This window comes from Lepisma saccharinum, chromosome 1 (assembly GCF_977018435.1).
Source record: "Lepisma saccharinum chromosome 1, izLepSacc3.1, whole genome shotgun sequence".
NCBI classification, from domain to species: Eukaryota; Metazoa; Arthropoda; class Insecta; order Zygentoma; family Lepismatidae; genus Lepisma; species Lepisma saccharinum.
The window spans coordinates 126,749,152-126,767,902 of NC_139229.1; the positions used below are offsets into that span (position 1 = coordinate 126,749,152).

General features: G+C 35.8%; 1 protein-coding gene across 2 annotated transcripts in view; it reads right to left on the minus strand.

The window, feature by feature from the left end:
* The window catches only part of LOC146000769 (ribonuclease P protein subunit p40-like), a 49,532-nt gene extending 39,515 nt beyond the window's left edge, over nt 1-10,017 (minus strand). The window contains exons 1-3 of one of the 2 annotated variants that reach the window (XM_083138397.1): nt 9,729-10,017; nt 800-944; nt 121-282 (exon numbers count right to left, since the gene is read on the minus strand). In XM_083138397.1, coding sequence (XP_082994523.1) covers nt 121-282; nt 800-944; nt 9,729-9,851 — 430 coding nt within the window. In that variant the 5' untranslated portion in view covers nt 9,852-10,017. Of the gene's footprint in view, nt 1-120; nt 283-799; nt 945-9,728 lie in introns of those variants that run through there. The other variant, XM_083138396.1, reaches the window with a different exon arrangement.
* Between the last annotated feature and the right edge of the window lie 8,734 nt (nt 10,018-18,751).

An 18,751-nucleotide genomic window follows, 5' to 3' on the forward strand; every position in this document is an offset into this window, starting at 1 on the left:
TCTTGGAGTTCAAGATTTCCGTGATGATAACATGTGTAACATGTTACAGATCCGATATCAATTTCATCATGATATTGTATTTTGGAAAAACAGAGATAAACACTAATAATTGCCACTTACTAAATTGCATGGGATTCCTTTTATTGAAAGTAGGCTTTCCTTCAAGTCCAAGCTCTTCATACGTGTCTTTCCTCAAAAGAAGAACTAGGTGTCCTGATGGTGTTAGAGCCACACAGTTATCAGCATCTACATGTGTGCCTATGCTCAAAGCAGAGAGTTCACCTGCAATTAAATCAACAAATATATGTATAAAAATAATTATCCACAAAGTAATATCTTAGGGAGTGTAAAGATATTTTATCATGGTACAGTAACGGAGCTTTCCGACCGAGGTGATAAGTCACAAGCTAGGCTTGTCACTTGGGGAACAGACTCAGAAATAAATGCAACCTGTCACACCAGAATGGCACGATAAGCTGCAAATATCACTTCTTGTTTAAATGTCACTTGTACTGGGCTGTTTTGTCAATAGCATGCATTGTATTGTCTAGGTCTGTTGGTTTCACATGCACAGCATATTCTCTTTAGCATTTTTTTTAAACTACTAAATATTTTTAATCACAAGCAGCTACTGATTGTTGGTTAAGTAATTTAAAAATACTAGCAAATTCCTCTTCTCAAGGGAATTATGACTCATAAGTAATGCAAACTTATAAAATGTGAAAGAAAAAGTTACTCAGTTGGTTAACATACAACAGTTTGATAAATTATAATTTCAGTGTTTCTTTAATTTTCTTACCTTTTTTTACAAATGCTTCAATGAAAGACTTATCAATGAAAACATCTAATGTAACATCATGGATTTCGTAATAATCACAATCAACACTTAGACCTTCAGATAATGAAGGAGCTGCCACCAAAGAATCTGGAATTACCAATGACACCTAAGAAAGATAAAATTAATATTAATCAACATGCCAGTACAAATTTCTCCCCTTAATGTGAAGGTGGCATACACTAAAGTTGATCTCAAACCAAACCAGTTAATCGAGAACCGATTCATGAATACATTTTCGTCAAAGCATAGCTTCAATTCCACTAGAATATTAAAAGATCAATTACCTTTTCCCTTTATTTATTTTTCATAATTTTGACAATTCACAGAAATTAAAATAAATTTCTTATTAGGTAGAGAGGCTATGTGTTTCGCCTGTCCCACCCGTGACACAAAATTGTCTACTTATAGATACAAATCTGGGAAAGTATTTTAAAGGTAGTTATGTTTAATCAACAGTGTTATATTTCATTGCACAGAAACTGTAAGAAAAATGTTGCTTAACTATCAGTAGAATAGTTACTTTAATATCAAAAATGTAGTCTGCATGTTCCATCAGTGACAATGGAATGCCCCAGAAACATAAATGAAATTGCTAGTTATCGAGATATTTAACATCACTAAATATTTCACACCCTTGCATAAAAGGGATCCCAGATACGCAAATTTTGTAATATGTTGAAAACCACGACAAAGGTTTTCAGTTGCCAAAAGTGGGAACATAAAAGGTTTGGGATAGTTATGAAAAGAAAATTTACAGTTGCATTTTGCAACTGCTAATGTCAAACACTAATTAAAAGTTCAAACCCCATGCATGTTAACTAAAGTCCCCCTTTTGGACTTTTTGGGAACACTGAACCAGACCAGTGTATTAAGTTTAATTACAAATTTCCATACGTTTTTGGCACTATATACTTTCATGCAATTATATTGTGTCTAAAAATGGCGAAAGTGCTCCTGGGTATGACAAGTTGGATGAAAGCTACTCGCATGGATACTGACGCATTCACTAAGATCCTTCTTGCATATTCGCTTACGTAGTGGAAAATGAACATTCCTTGATGGCTTTTTCGGATTGGTTTTATTTGGCTAGGAGTGTTAGATTTACTACTATTCAAATGGCTGTGTATTTTATGAATGTAATATAAATAATGTACGTCATGTTCTGCTTAGAGGGATCGTGAAAAAATTGATAATTAGAAGCATAAATAATGGTTTAACACACCTACATACCTTGATGTAGAAACTCTCCGATGTTGTCAATGCAACTCGATGTGTGGGCCTTAAGTTGCCCTGCTCCCGTCAAGTATTCTGTAGCATCTGTTGAGCGAGTAGCGCAGTGTAATGCATTGTGACGCATATGCAGATATACATCACTTATGTATTGAAGGAGTATTCGAAGTTACCGGCATTATATTTAACAGTTTGAAAGTTGTGGTCATATCCATATACCGCATTCCTAATTCAGATTTAAATATGTTTTTGTTACAATGGGAAAAACTTACAAGGTCCATTGATAAGTACAAACAATTTGATGTTGTTTACTTACGAGATATAAACATAAATGTTCTAATTGATAATGCTGTAAAGAAATCATTCTGTGATACTCTCAGGTCTTATGATTATTATTATGCTAATGATCAAGTAACTAGAACGAAATCTTGCATTGATAATGTGATCACTAATGTTAACAGAAATATGATATCCTGTGGAACTATTGATCCCTGTTTATCAGACCACAGCGGTCTGTGGCTTATTTTACCAATTTTAATTTATACCACACCCCCCACCACAAAAACTACAAGTTTTAGATTGCTTGGTCAAACTAACATAAGAAACCTTAGAGATAGCCTTAATGAAATAAATTTCTATGAATTGTTAAGTACTTGTAATAATTTGACTGAAGCATGGAACAAATTTACACATACAATTGTCGATATTTACAGTCCCTAGCCATAATATTAGACGCACCTCCAAATATTATGCAAAATTTTAAGGATGTTATTATCTCGTCTATTTCTTTTTATTATTCTCTATTTCTTTTATTTATATTTTATTACATGAAATATTACATTGATTACATGTGAACCTTAACAAAAAACAACAATTACTTGATACATTAATAGTTACAAATATAATTTCTTACTGTGTTTCTTGAATATTAGCTATATAATATGTACATATGACTGGAAGTCAATTTTAATATTTGGTTGAGCCGCCTTTGGTCTTTATCAGTGCTTGGATTCGTCTTGGCATGCTATCAATGCATGCTTGTACTGTCTCTTTCATATGAGGATGGTGATTCCACACTTGAATTATTTTTTCAATTAGGCCAAATCTCGTCGTAATTGTTTGCTTTGCCACTTTTTTTTCACTAGGTACCAAACATTTTCAATTGGGTTCATATCTGGAGAGTTTCCTGGCCAGGGCAAAAGAGGGACATTTTCACTCTGTAGAAACTGTTTTATTAATTTTGCGGTATGGCATGAGGCTCCATCCTGCATGAATACGAACGGTTCTCCATTTGGGAACCATTCTCTTACTTGAGGTAGCAACTTTCTTCTAAGCACTTCCCTATACTGTTCTTGCCTCATTGTTCCTTGAACCAAATACAGACGTCCTGTACCTTTGCCACTAATGACTGACCAAATCATAACTTTTATCGGATGTTTGACAGTCTGCACAACACAATCAGGATTGTATTTTTCCCCTGGATGCCTTCTCACAAACTGATATTTATTCCCCAAGATTTCAAACGTGCACTCGTCACTAAAGCAAACAGATCTCCAAAAGTTCAAATCTTTTTCTTTGTGAGCTTTTGCCCAACGAAAACGTTTACGAATCATAACAGGGGTTAATTTTGGCTTCTTAGCAGGTCTGAGTGCCTTCAGGTTCAAATCAGAGAGCCTATGCCTTACTGTTCTTTCCGATGCACGAACACCACTCCTTTCAAGTTTATCTTTAAGTTCCTTTGTACTCGCAAATCTATTAGTGAGGCAAATGTTCTTCAAACAGCGTAAGGATCTTGGAGTAAAAATTGTTTTACGTCCCCATCTGTCCTTCTTTTGTGGCTCACACTGTCCACCATATTCAATTGTCTTCTTTATTCGCCTCACCGATGCTTCAGACACATCAGATCGTCGAGAAATCTCACGATTAGAGAACATTTTTGTCTTTATTAGTGCCTTAATTTCAGCCATCTTTCTCGGTGTCAAGTCACTTTTTTTTACTCATGACTCCCTAATGTTAATAATTAAATTTTAAAAAAACATACTGACAGTGTACAAAAACAATATCACTGCAAAATTTAGCAAAAATACGATTCACTATTCGCAAGACGTCCTCCTCTCAACTCAGCTTGAATTGAACTGCGGCATGTTCGTTTAACAACAAAGTCTTTTCATATTGTTCATTACAATAATCGAAGTTCAGTCACAAAGAACCCTATTGCAACATTTTAAATGTGAAAAGTAAGCGAACTGTTAAAATTGTCCACTGTGTCGAATTACATTACTATGTATTATTATTACTATTACAATTATTGTTATCAATGTTGTGCAAGAAAGTGCATTTGTACGTATTACTCGTATTTGCGAGGGTTCAAATAATGTACAGGAAACTTTTCAGATAACTAATGGTGAATTTTGTATAATTTTCCCCTTTAAAACTATTATTTTCAAAAAAAAAATGTGGTGCATCTAATAATATGGCCAGGGGCTGTATAATGAGTGCTGTCCAATAAAATACAGAACTATCAGCACTGGTAAGAAGAAAATTAGAACACATCTAACATGGTTCACTCCTAAATTAGCGAACCTTAGAGCTATTATGCTCGGACTACATGATAATGCCAAAAATGGCGATCAAACTGCTACATTGAACTATAATGAGATTAAAAAGAAATTTAGAAAGGAAATAAAATTAGCTAAGCTAAAAGCTAATGAAGGGTACATAGCTAAGGCAAGTAATAAATGCAAAGCTGCCTGGTCAATAATCAAAAAGGAAACTAAGATAACGGACGAAACAAAGTTGCCAAGTATCACACCCAATGAGTTTAATAGATTCTTTAAAAACAATCAAGAACATTTAAACAAAATTCCTGTGAACTATGAAGACAAAGTCAACAATGACTATCTTGGTAGGCAAAGTTTCCCACAATTGAATCATATAAATTTTAAGTGGATACAGATTAGTACGGATGAAATTTTAATTATTGTGTCAAAAATGAAAAACTCCTATAGCGAAGAATTTTTCGGTCTATCAACATTTATTATAAAGCATATAATTGACATAATAGCACTTCCAATTACATATCTTATTAATGGGACATTAAATGATGGTGTTTTCCTGATAACCTAAAAATATCTATAACAGTCCCTATCCACAAAAAGGGTGATAGAGATAACCCTGGTAACTACCGGCCTATATCCCTTGTTCCAGTGTTTTCTAAAATTATAGAGTACTGTGTAAAAAAGCAATTGACCCCTTATTTTGAACAGAATTCACTTATTAATGTAGCCCACTTTGGATTCAGATCGGGGCTATCTACTATTAATGCGCTAGAGACAGTCGTAAATGAGATAATTAATGGTTTCGAGTCTGGCTCATATACATGTACTACTTTGATAGATTTAAGTAAGGCCTTTGATACAGTGGCGCATGAAATCTTGCTTAAAAAACTACAGTATTATGGAATAAAGGGTATTGAACTATCCCTTCTTAAGTCTTATCTCACTAATCGGCGACAGATAGTAAAATTTAATAAGAAGAAATCTGATGAGCTAGATGTCTTGTCTGGTGTCCCCCATGGATCAGTATTAGGTCCATTTTTGTTTTTAGTTAATATGAATGACCTACGTAATTGCCTACCGTATAAAACAGCTATCTATGCTGATGACACTACCTTTATTACAAATGATCATAGTATTCTTAACCTTAGTATCAAAAATAAAGAAATGTTAAATGCTTCCTCTTTATGGTTTAAAACAAATAGCTTGGTGTTAAATACGACAAAAACAGAAACTCACTTTTTCTACTTAAATAACCCACCATGCACCTTAAATAATCAAGATTATGTAAAATTGCTTGGCATATATTTAGATACAAAATTAAACTGGTCAGTTCATACCCAGAAAATATGTAAGAAACTTGCCCGTGTCTTATATGTATTGCAGAAATTAAAAAGGTCTGTAAGTGAAGAAATGATGATCTCTATGTACTATGCTCTTTTCCATTCACACTTACTGTATGGAAATTTACTATGGGGAAACTCTACAGGTGCAAAGGAAGTCTTTAAATGGCAAAAGAAGGCTATACGTTGTATTAAAGGAGTACAGGATATGGAGTCATGTAGGGAATTCTTTAAGGAATACCGTATTATGACAGTGCCCTCTATAAATATTTATCATAGTTTAATGTACATAAAGGAAAACCTCCCCAGTTTTAGGTTGCGTTCTAATGTACATGACTATAATACAAGGCACAATCTGAATATAGAAATGCCATATGCTAGACTATGCAAGACTCAACAAAATTTTAAACATAATGGAATGAGATTATTCAATTTGCTACCAGCTTCTATACATAATTTAGAAAACAGGCAGTTTGCTAAGCACATTAATAATATATTAGTACGATATTGTATATATAGTGTCACGGAATTTGAAGAACACTTCCGTCAGGGCCTGTAAAATGTAAATGTCTACTCATAATGCATCACAGAGCTGTAAAATGGGTTTCTGTACATGACTTGTATTGTAATCAAAATAGACTACTATTTTCCAATTGCTTCCGCTGTAATAAAACATGTAGTTTAATTTGCAAACTGTATTGTTGAATGTGTAACATTTTAATATGTATTTTTTAATTTTCTTTTCTTTCGTAATTTTTATATTAGTATTTATATACTTATTATGACGAAGTCTATTGCAATCATGTTGTCTAATGACTAATAAAGTATTCTATTCCCTTCTATTCAAGCACGTGTATTCACTACTGGTGTATAAACTCTGAGAGTTTTTGCATCTTGTAAAATGAAAATCATAACAATATCTTCCTTTGTTTCTAAACGGTGAACATTTATTTCTCAATCACTCTAAGAGGAACATGATGTATACGTATATTATATAAATATAATAATAAATACAATATAATTTTTTAAATCTGTAAAAATATCTTACATGAGTAGGTTAGGCAAGATCGGTTCAGTGTTCCCGTAACTATACACAGTAACTCACATTAATATTTGAACACACACATTTCCTGCATTTCTGAATACCGGAGCAAAATTGAAGCTTGGAGAAACGAATCAGCACAGTTAGAAGCTTCATTAAGTATTAGTTAACAGAGAAATTATGGGTAACGGTTGAGTTTGTTTTATGACTTCCTAAAATTCTCCTAGCAGGAAGACTAACTATTGTAAAATTTTGGCAATCATTGTCACACGAAATTTGAACCTCCATTAAAGTAATTAGCATTGTTTGGATTTCTAAGAAAGTTATTTATGTTGAAAAAAAACACCTTAAAAATTACCTTACGCAAGCAAGCACTTTCCATGGACAAGCAACTGTAAGTATCGTAGACTAGTGGGAATTAATGAAGAAATAAATTGGAACCTTAGTAGAATGCAGCGGTAGGGGGCAGTAGGTCAATTACCCCAGGGGCGGAACCTGGATTCGGTGGAAAATTTGGACTCAAAAATTTCAAACTAAAATATTTCTTGGGTTCCGAAGGTTGACACACTGCATAACGAATGAAAATCGACAAAACACAAGCACAACATGCGATTATGTAGGAAGGTGTACGCAAAATATTGTATCTCAGGCAAGCAAAAAGACTATGAGGAAAAAGTATTCGTAATGTGAAAAATTGCAATTACTTTGATCAAAGAAACGTCTATACCGCTTAAGGAATGTTCCGCGAAGCAGATAGGTAAGTACAAATGTCAAAAATTTACGAAACGAAGAAGTTATAGGTGTCTGATGGATAGTAAGTTTTTACCCTGATGGGTAAGTACAAATGTCAAAAATTGGCAAAAGAAAGAAGTTATAGATGTTCCAGGAAATATCAGATTTTTACTCTTTTTTACATTATTCTGCATTGCGGAATATTTCTTTAGGTGTAATAATGAATTTCTAACAAAAATAATGTTAATTTCTTACATTTACGAGTACTTACTGTTCTTCGTTATTTCGATTCTGTAACACACATTATGGCAATAGCGTACTGGTTCATTGAGCGTTGTGCTATGATTTTGTCAATTTATGCAGTGTTGCAGCCTTGTTCACCGAAAAATACCTACTTTCGTGCACGGATTGGAAATTATGCTAATACCTCGCAAACCATTGATGTTAGCCCCACAAACCATTCACATTTGCCCCAAAAATTATTTCCCGTAAGATTAGGTCAAGTTAGGCTAGCATAGTTTAAATTTTTTTTAAAAAAAAATAAAAATAATCGACACAACTTTTTATAGTGAAAACACGGCGAGGTTTGAAACACTTACAGGGGGTTACGTCATGTAACACACGGAACATTGTGCTCACGTGCGGCAGCAGCAATAATGTGTCCGAGAGATATTTTCGCAGATACACACATGATTTAAAATTAAAATGGATCAAAACTACATTCCCGAACTTCAACAACGCTAAAGAAAATGATTTGCGTAAGTACTTTCTTATGTAAAAAGTAACAAATCCGTTTCCGCTATACGAAAGTGTTAACGTGAATGATGTGTGTGGCCTATGATTGCAACCGACAATGCACGATTTCTTATTATTTACCAGAAGAATTTGGTAACATTATCGTATGAGGGAAACGGATTCCTTCAAATTTACAAATTTACAGGAGAAAGTACTTACGGAAATAATTTTCTTTAGCGTTGTGGAAGTTCCTGAATGTAGATTTGATATATTTTAATGTGAATGCGTGTTGTTTTCTGCGAAAATCTCTGTCCGACACGCTGTCTCTGCTCCCGCCATTTGCTTTCTGCACGAGAGTGCAATGTTCCGTGTGTTAAGATGATGCAACCCTGTAGCCAGTGTTTCAGCCTCCCCGTGTTTTCACTAGAACATGACGTGTCGAGTATTTTTAATTTTTTTTTAACTATGCTTGTCTAACCTAACCTTACAAAAAATTGTTTTTGGGGCTAACGTGAATGGTTTGTGGGGCTAACGTCAATGGTTTGTGAGGCTAACGTCAATGATTTGCGACGTATTAGCATAATTTCAAATCCGGGCACGAAAGTAGATATTTTCCGGTGGACGAGGTTGCAACACTGCATAAACAGACAAAACCCTCTCAGAACGCCCCCTAAACCAGTAGGCTATCACGGCCATAATGTGTTACAGATTCGAAACAACAAGTAACAGTAAGTACTCGTAAATCTAAGAAATAGACATTGATATGCATTATTTCACTTTAGGAAATGTTCCACATTCGAAAATAACACGTTAGCAATGTAAAAAAGTCCGAAATATATGATTCGTAGGGTTTCCCTCATACGATAATAGTACCAAGAATTCAACAAACATGGTTTCCATTCTCATATGCGGAGAACGATTGCGGTAATTGAAAAGTTTATTATACAACTTCTGCACGTCAAATAACAATATCAACACGTTACCCCCACATATTAACCTCAGATACATCATCGGAACTACGTATTTTGTGAGTATAAGTAGTAGGATAGAAATTACAGCTGTGTCCGGTATTGTAAAATCTTACCCCGAACTGTTACCACTACATTTTTTAAATTTGGAAATGGTAAACTGGTATTGTGGATATTTTTCAATCATTTTAAATACATGGACTAACATTTCACACTCCCTATTTTCATCACAGTGAATTATGTAAATATTACAAGTTACTCCAAAGAAATCTGCATTGTTCTTACCAAATGATTAAAATAATGATACTTCATAATATCATTACAAGTTTTTGTGGTTTTTAAATTCCCGTGCTTAAACTGGATGGAGCTACATGGGGGTGAAAAATGCCAAATTTCAGGAGAGATCATTGTGTTTTCCGCAGTAATTTTTCACTTACTAGATACACAAATTACGAGAACACATCACTCCCAAAGACGATTGTAACAAGTTGTTTGTAATTTATGACTATTCCCGAATTCGTTCCGTGCTTGTAGAGATTATATTTCGTAAAAACACAATTAGCCATTTCTAATATTGTGGTTCAAGGCGCTTTAATTGTGGGGTGTCTAGTAGTATGTCTATGGGTGCCATCATAGACATACTACTACAAGATGTTACAGCTGCGGGTTAAAAATGGTTGACAGTATGGCGGCACTGGAAGGTCGTTTCCTCGCGACCACCGACGGCAGCACCGTCGGGGAAAAAACAGAAGACGAACGCTATGCGCAAGTACTCGCGGATTGCTCGAAACGACAAAACACTATCGTGTTCCGTACCATTCGCGTTCCGATACTTTCTAACCGCGTTCAGCCGATTTGCGCGTATAATAAATTATACTCGCAAATTGACTAAACGTACTTAGAAGTGGCGGAAATTAATTATATGCAATGTTTTCGTTTAAGTACAAACTTTTCGCATTAAAATTGATTTCTATCACAAAAATAAAAGTATACGAAAATTATATGGAAAACGTACTATTACCAAAACTTCCTGAAATTGCACTCTTACTTTAAACGGAAATATATAATTTCCTCTAAAGGCATTTTTAAAAACATTCTTCATCATACGAAAATGACAGTCTTAAAATATGTGACTTTTTTTCTTGGGTGGAGAAATGGAATGAAATAAGTATACAATAATTCAGAACGATTTATGTCATGCTAATCCATATTTGCAAAAAAAAAAAAAAAAAATCGTGACTGATCCTTCTGCTATACAGGATTGTATTGCAAGATATTACACCGATCAATAAAACATTTTGTTTACCACATATTAAAACGAAAAAAATGACTGCCTACAGCAACTACGCTCCATTCCATAATAAAAATTTCAATACTGTCAGGGATCAGTTCACATACCTTATGGCCATGGACGTCCGAAAGGGGGGAGGGGCACGCCCTTCCCCCTGGATAATGAATGTCTGACAAAAGGTATATATTTCACACATAATTTCATCTCAGTCAGTAATTTATGTTAATTATTATCAGGGCATTGAAGAACATGATAATTTCAGACTGAAGCAGTGTTTTTTGAAGGGACATCACTATTATGGGGGAAAATATGACTCCTTTGCCCCCTGGAAAAAAAAATTGCCTTACTTGCCCCTCCCTGGAAAAAATCCTGTGGATGCCCATGCTTATGGCACTGATTAGAAATAGGTTAGTCTGCACAGAAACAATATAATAATTACCAAGAGAATGCTCGGAAGTTTTCTCAAAAATCAAATAAATAAAAAGTACTAGGTTGAATGCTACGAAAAGGTTCAGCCTTTTAACACAAATTTACTGTCATGACACTGACCATTAAGTTGAAGTGAAATTTCATACCTTATTGTAGCAAGTGCAGCAGCACCTACTATACATATATGCTTTTTACACTGAAAGAAAAGTATGAAAATATACTTTGGAAAATTAATACTTGTTCCTTGAAGACTTCTTTCAGCATTTAAAGCAATTGAAAGAATGAAAACCCCTAATATTGAAAATTAATATTTCTACTTTAAAAAAACAGAAAATATTAACAAAAATAATATCTACACACACATATATATATATAAAATGATATCTACAATATCTCTTACATAAAACAGCTTATTTAAAAACCAAATACTCATCATTTACTAAATAGCTGAACATGAATGAAGAAATGTTGATTTATTTCCCTCCACGATGAACTTTGTGCCAGCTGATACGAGACTTAAACAGAGAAGTGCCATATTTATTACACATCCCACGTCCAAGTCCCATACCGGACTTTGCATTTGTATCTCTTCTATCTTGATGTGTGCATAAAACACACACACAGGTGGATAATTCCTAGAAATTAAATAAATGCTCTAGTGCCGTACAGTAGGATTCATTTTCTTGCATTTTCATCTTCAAATACTATGTACTGGGAATTGCCCAATGGGTAACATAGTTTCCCTGGTGACACTAACATTTCAGTAGCCAACATGCTAGAATGCTCACCACATAAATGAGAGTACACTTTGAAAAAATAAAGTTGACCGACGCTATGGCAAACAAATAAAAATAATGTACTTAATGTACTCACTTTAAGAAATGCATGACTTCATTATCAACTTTGGCTGCTTTTTCCTAAGGACATACGAGCACCATTACATAAATGAAAAATTCATATTGGACCTTGCTACTCCATACCTCCTTTCTGTAGTTATTACACATAGTTTTATAACATGAGCAACTAGTATTTAATGAAGTACAGCATAAACAGTGTGCAGCAGAGACTACTTACTTAAATACATCTCACTGGACTTGATTAATCTGTTATATCAGTAACTACTGTACTGCATGTATCATGATACATGCATGTTACTGAACACAAAAACGTTCATCAAAATAGATAAATTGTGGAAATGATCACACTCTGAAGTGTTGTTTTTTTCCCACAGAAAGGTTTCTCCGAACTGCAAAGTTATTCCCACAGTTGTTTGCAGTCCTGAAAGCACCTTTTCATTCTCTTGTATAGCTTCTAAAAAATAAAAAAAATCGCACAATGGGAACCATGATTTTCAGTAATTATTCTCAAAATAAAAAAAAATGTGCAACTACATTCATGAGGTGTTGAGACTAGCAGAACAAGTTATTTTCACCATTTTTTTTTATTATGGTAACAGTTTCATACATCGGAGACACATTTCTTTATTTTTACAGAAGAAACTACTTATGGAAATGAGTTTCTCTAAGGTTTCCAACGTTAGTAGAGGTATTTTCTTTCATCGTGGTATCTATTTGACCGGGAAATCATGTCAGTGTTTCCAACCCACTCTTTTTTTAACTATTCTTGCCTAACCTAACCAAACATAACCTTATCGGAATGGTTCGTGGGTCTGTCCGTCAGCTACCAGTGCATAATGTACAATTTGCACACGTGACGAACACAATAGTAGGTATTTTTCGGTGAAGGTTGGAAAACACTGATATTCGAAAACAAAAGAAGCAATATCATTCACAAAGTAAGCGATATAGCACCGTTACGTGCGTTCAGTAGCACTTAGTTAAATTAGTAGAAAAAGTGTTTGTTTTCGTGTAAAAAACATATTGGCACCTTGAACTATGTTCCACAATACACAATTGGTAAGTACGAACCATGCAAAACACAAAATATCTGATTTTAATGTGTCTCAGATCTATGAAACTGGTACCTTTATTATTAAGTACAGATGCTATTATATTTCACACATTGTCAATTTTTGCAAGTTAAATCACTCAACTAACCACAGAGCTTAACACAAATTAAAAATGATGATTATTGATTATTATTACCACTTTTTAGAGAGAGCAGTGATATCACATGGTATAGATGATTATTTTTTGAGACATAGAACCTAACAAGCAATGCAAAACAAAATCTTACAAGAGAACGTGACTGTTTTATAAAATAATTCCCACATTGTGAGGAATCATGAGTTTAGGTGAAAATTGCACAAAAACGAGGTTGACCACTTGGTGAAAATAGTAACTGAAAATATGTTGCTTTCAATACAGAGTTGCATTTACCTCAAATGATCCTTAAGCGTTAGCTACATACAAATAGAAAAGGCTGCGACTATTCTCAAATAATTACCAGAATCATAACATAAGTAGGATAGGATCATTAGGTTTAATTATCTGATTATTTCGGCGTGTGTGTATAATTATAAAAGTAAGAGAACCAAACCTGGTCCACCTAAACCATTCAAGCAAGAAAATAAGAGAGGAATTAAAAAATAAGTTATTGTAGAAGCATAACATCACAGAATAAGTTCTACACGTGGAACTTGGCCATTACAGAACAGTACATAATATTATTACCATTTCATTAAAATTCCTGAGTTTTTATTTTAAACAACAAATGATACACAATTACAATCAGAAAGTTCGATTTCGATACTGAATGCAAGCCTGTACCACAGAGATGAAATGAACGGAATTTGGTTCGCGTTTGGCGATACTTCTTTATCACTTTTTGAAAAAAGCTTTTATACGTATTTCATACAATGTTAAATTACGATTTCATTAACTACATTAGGCAACACTTATCGCATCCCCAAAATAATATTCTAATGACAAGAATCAGACGACACAATTTCAAAATGTAAACAGACTGGTCGGCCGGATGAAGCTACTTATCCAAATTAGAAACTAAATATTGTGTAAATGAAAGAGTTGTAGAATACGTACATTCCTGGTACTATTTGTAAATATTACACGTATTCTACTCTCATTCTCGCAATAAAATTTAGTAGAAGAAAAGGTTCGTGAATATGGACACGAATTTGACTTCAGCCGGTTCGCGAGGAACAGTAGAAACACAGAATACTAACTACGGTCAACCAATCTCCCATAAGACTGAAACAGCCCTGGGTGCCATGTGCATCCCCTAAACCATGTGCCAATGCAATTGCGAAATCTTATAATCGATTATTTGCAAATTCGATATATACGATTTTTCTAAACATCGATTATTCCAAGTCGAGCTTACGAGGGTACTACGACAAGTAGGGGTGTGCGGGATTCCGAAAAGTCGGGACTGGAATCGGGAAAAAAATAATTTCCCTTCCGATCCCGACTTCGGGAAATAACGTCCCGACGTTTCGGAATCCCGAGAAGTAGAGAAATACCGAATGGTCATTTTTAAAAGTTGCTAATTCTAGACGTTTTCTGCATTGCAAGTGTCTGAAACTTATCGGAAATTGTTTGTTTTTATTCCAGAAAAGCAAAAAGAATCACTTAAGTTGAAAATGACGTGTAGAATTCAAGATTTTCAGAGCTTCGAGAAATTTCGAACATTTACCGGCCCGAAAATTTGGCGACTTCGTCGGGAAATGACAATTTTTCCCGTCCCGACCAAAAAAATTCTGCCCCGCACACCCCTACCGACAAGTGACAACCATTGATAAGAACTTCACAATCATCTATTCTATTTAAACTACTTAAATAATTTAAATTCAATGAAATATTGGAGCACAAAAACAATTAAAATTTTAATGGAAATAAATGACAAGATAATAATAAATATTCCAAATTCCTAGGGGTTTGCGGGATCCCGAAAAGTCGGGACTGGGATCGGGAAAAAAAATTCCCGTCCCGATCCCTACTTCGGGAAATGACTTCCCGACTTTTCGGGGTCCCGAGCAGTCGGGAAATACCGGACGGTCATTTTAAAAAGTAGTTAATTCTCCATGTTTTCTGCATTGTAAATGTCTGGAACGTATCGGAAATTGTTTGTTATTCAGGCCCGTAGATAGAGGGGGGCAACTGCCCCCCCTAAGAGCCTGCTTTGCCCACCCTGTGAAAAATACAGAACACATTCCTACCTGAAATTCTCAATAATCTTAACAATTATATCATGAGTTACTCTAGCAACATAACAAAGACACTTATTGATTTTGTGATTTATTAGGGTAATGGGATTCCGTATAATGTGGTATCATGATTGGGGGAGGGGAATTCCCTTCCAGATTCAGACTTCGGAGAATGATTTCGCAATTTTCAGTATCTAGAACAGTTGAGTAGTCTTGTATTAAAGGTGCCTAAAGGTATCGGATGTTTTTCTTGGATGTGTTGCTATGAACTTGGAACTGCTTAAATTTTTGTTTCCCAAGTCTATCTTTTGGTAATAGTGATTCATGAGGTAGAGAGAGGGAGTGGATACTTGATTTTTGTTACTTATCGTTGCTTTTCTGCCACTTCTAGCTACTCGCAACGTGACGTGAAATTGATTAAGATACACTCATAAACAGTGCCGCAACCACAGGGGGGTAGGGGGCATTGTCCACCCCCCCCCCCCCGACCTTGGACGGAAGTCCATTCTAGGGGAAGCAAACATTGAAGTAAAAAAACAAGACTAGGAGAGTCTAAGAATAGCAGGACAATTGGATACTCATGATGGAATTAGTTTTTACGTGTTCCTTGCATTTTTTCTTCCAGACGGCCAAGGGCAGTTGTAAGGGACACAAAGGGGCAATTGCCCCCTCGATTTCAAATTTTCTACAAATAAAAATACATTTCGTAAAATTTTCTTGCTCGCAATGTCTCCTATTATTGTAGTCCACCTTCAGAGCCATAGCTATGGGGCGGCGGGAGTCGGCCCTGGGAACCAAACGATCTATAGACGGTGTTAAAGGCGGAGCTACTGCGGAGCATACGCACTCGTCTCGTCCCCCTCGAACATCCGGTTACGCTTACGGTGCTATGGGCGTTAATATGAAAGGGCAAAGTGGAGATTCTTTTACAAGGAAATGGGGGTGTCAGCTGTGTAGCATATGGTTGTACAGTCCGATCGGGAACAAATTTATTGAGTCAAGTATCACTTCGTAGGTTTCCGAAGGACGTAGAGAGACGAAACCTATTGATACAAGCAGAACGAAGAAAGGATTGGTACCCGGAAAGGATTTGTACGACTTGCATTTTGTTACAAACATGTTGATCGTATATCTGTGTATTGTGTTGTGGTGAAAAGCACGCCTCTTAGTGAGGTTTCAAACCGAAGCGACACATGCAGTGGTTCGTACCGAAGTGACAAGCGACACAGGCCCATTTAGTTTATAAATAAGCAATTACCGCTCATGGGAAATCAAGTCCAAGGCGGCACAATACACGCCATTGGAAATCTGAGCGACACGTGCAGCTTGTCGTGTCGCTTCGAAAAATTTCATTGATCACTGAGGATTCACTTTTAAGTGACACGGAGATTACACATCGAAGCAACAGCCCCTTTACTCTAAAGAAAACAATTCACCTTGCATACGAGTACGTACAACAGATCGAGGCGACACGATGCATGGTACTGAGAAAACAAGTCCAGTCCAAGCGACCGTGCATTTTCTCGTGGTGAATTGGTTCGAAAGGAAGCTTTCAGACTGCAGCGATACGTGTCTCTTTGAAACCAACATTCAAAAATTAACAACGCCTTCCGAATTAAAGAGACACGACAAATTGCAGGTGTCGCTTGTCGCTCGGAATGAGCCGTTTTAACAATACCGTGCACTGTGTTGCCCCGGGCCTGTTATTTGCGCAAGCGTGACTGGTGAATTGTTTGCTTTAGATCGAATGGTTCTGTGCGAAATCTCGATATCGCTTGTCCCTTCAGTCTGAAAACTCCCATGTTGTTTGAAATAAATTCGTGTAAGTGAAAGTGGCATGCCATATCAGGTTTTCCGTAAATCCCTCAGGCGGAAAGGCGACGTTGAAAGCACATATATTTACTAGCATTTGTTATGTGTCATTTCATTAATTCTGCAGATCTGTTGTCCACTCCTTCATAGTAGAACTTTAACAAATACCTTTCTTGACTATCGTCACACAACTAATGAAAACAAGCGCCCATTTCTTACCTCGTATGCCGTTGAATCGGCACTGGTGGGGTTTACAGGAAGTACTCTAAGTAGGATACGTTGTGTTGAAGTCGTTTAAAGCATGGGGAATATGCGAGAGAGTAAGGTCTACTGTTTAGGGTTTTTTTTCTCTCTAAATCGTTTTATGGGTTAGAACAAATTAAAATTTTTCATGTGTTTCCACCCCGTGGAATCAAACAAAATGAAATTTGTTAATAAATCAGGGAAAACGTAATTGACAGAAGATTGGTATGGGGGATACAACACTGTAATTACGAAGAATGCACGAGTCTGCTTACTTTATTTTTCGAGAGATAAATATATATTACCATGAAAGTAAGGTTTTAAATTGTACTTTATAAATAAAGCTTTTTTTTTCTTTTTCGAAAAATCATGAAGCGTCTTACCCAATGCGTCCATGTATTACCGGTATTACGTATGTGTGACATTTGGGACAGGTGCAAGTCGATTAAGAGAGAAGATGAAAATAGTTTGAGAATGAATTAATGTCAAATGTAACCAGAAGAAAAAAGTGGACATGCTACGGTTACTGTTTCATTCAGTACGATGTCCTTTTTCAGTGAGTATAGCCTGGTCATGAAATCATGAATATTATTATTAAACCCGCCTTTCTCGTTCGAGAAAGAACTGCAACGATATGTTGGCAATTTTCTACTATCCCAGCTTTTCAAGTACAGGTCAATTTCAATTCCTTTATTTTCAAATAATTTCCGAGAACCCCAGTTACAACATGACGTGCAGATGATACAGCACTGCTTTAGACTACCAGTGCGTATACATAGGGCCCGTTCCGAAAGTCGCACGAGTTTAACGCGTTAAACGAGTTATAGCAACTGACCGTTCCATAAGTGCTTCCGTGCGTTTCGTGAGTTTCATTATGCTGTCCCAAAAGTCGCATTCCGTGCGTTTCGTGCAAGAACGAGATTCACCAAACGCACGGGCCAGGATGCTGGTTTGTTCCGTGAAAATCGTCTGCTCCTTGCAGACAAAGCGCGTGCTGATGGATTCAAACTGCACTAGTTCGGAAAATGTATTATAATTTTAACAGATAGCGATATGAAGCAACATGCACAAGATAAGTATGCCTTGACCGTTCTTAGAATGTGAATAAAATGAGTAACAGTGGCCATAATAGAGTTTATTTTTGCCATAAGGACATTCCTTCCGCTGACGCCATGCGGAAACTTTCTCTAAACAAAACGCTGCGCCTGCGCTTTCGCCTAGAGTGTCCCATAAGTCCGTAAAATAACTGGTTTCACCAGATTCACGAGCCCAGTTATTTTCGTTGAATGCGTTCGTTTCGTTAAGACTTTCGGAACGCACCCAATGTTTCGTCTGCATTTTCCGTGTTATTTTTGCCTATCATAATTAAATGCTTCGTTCTCAGTACAGCTTCACGTTTGTTAGAGT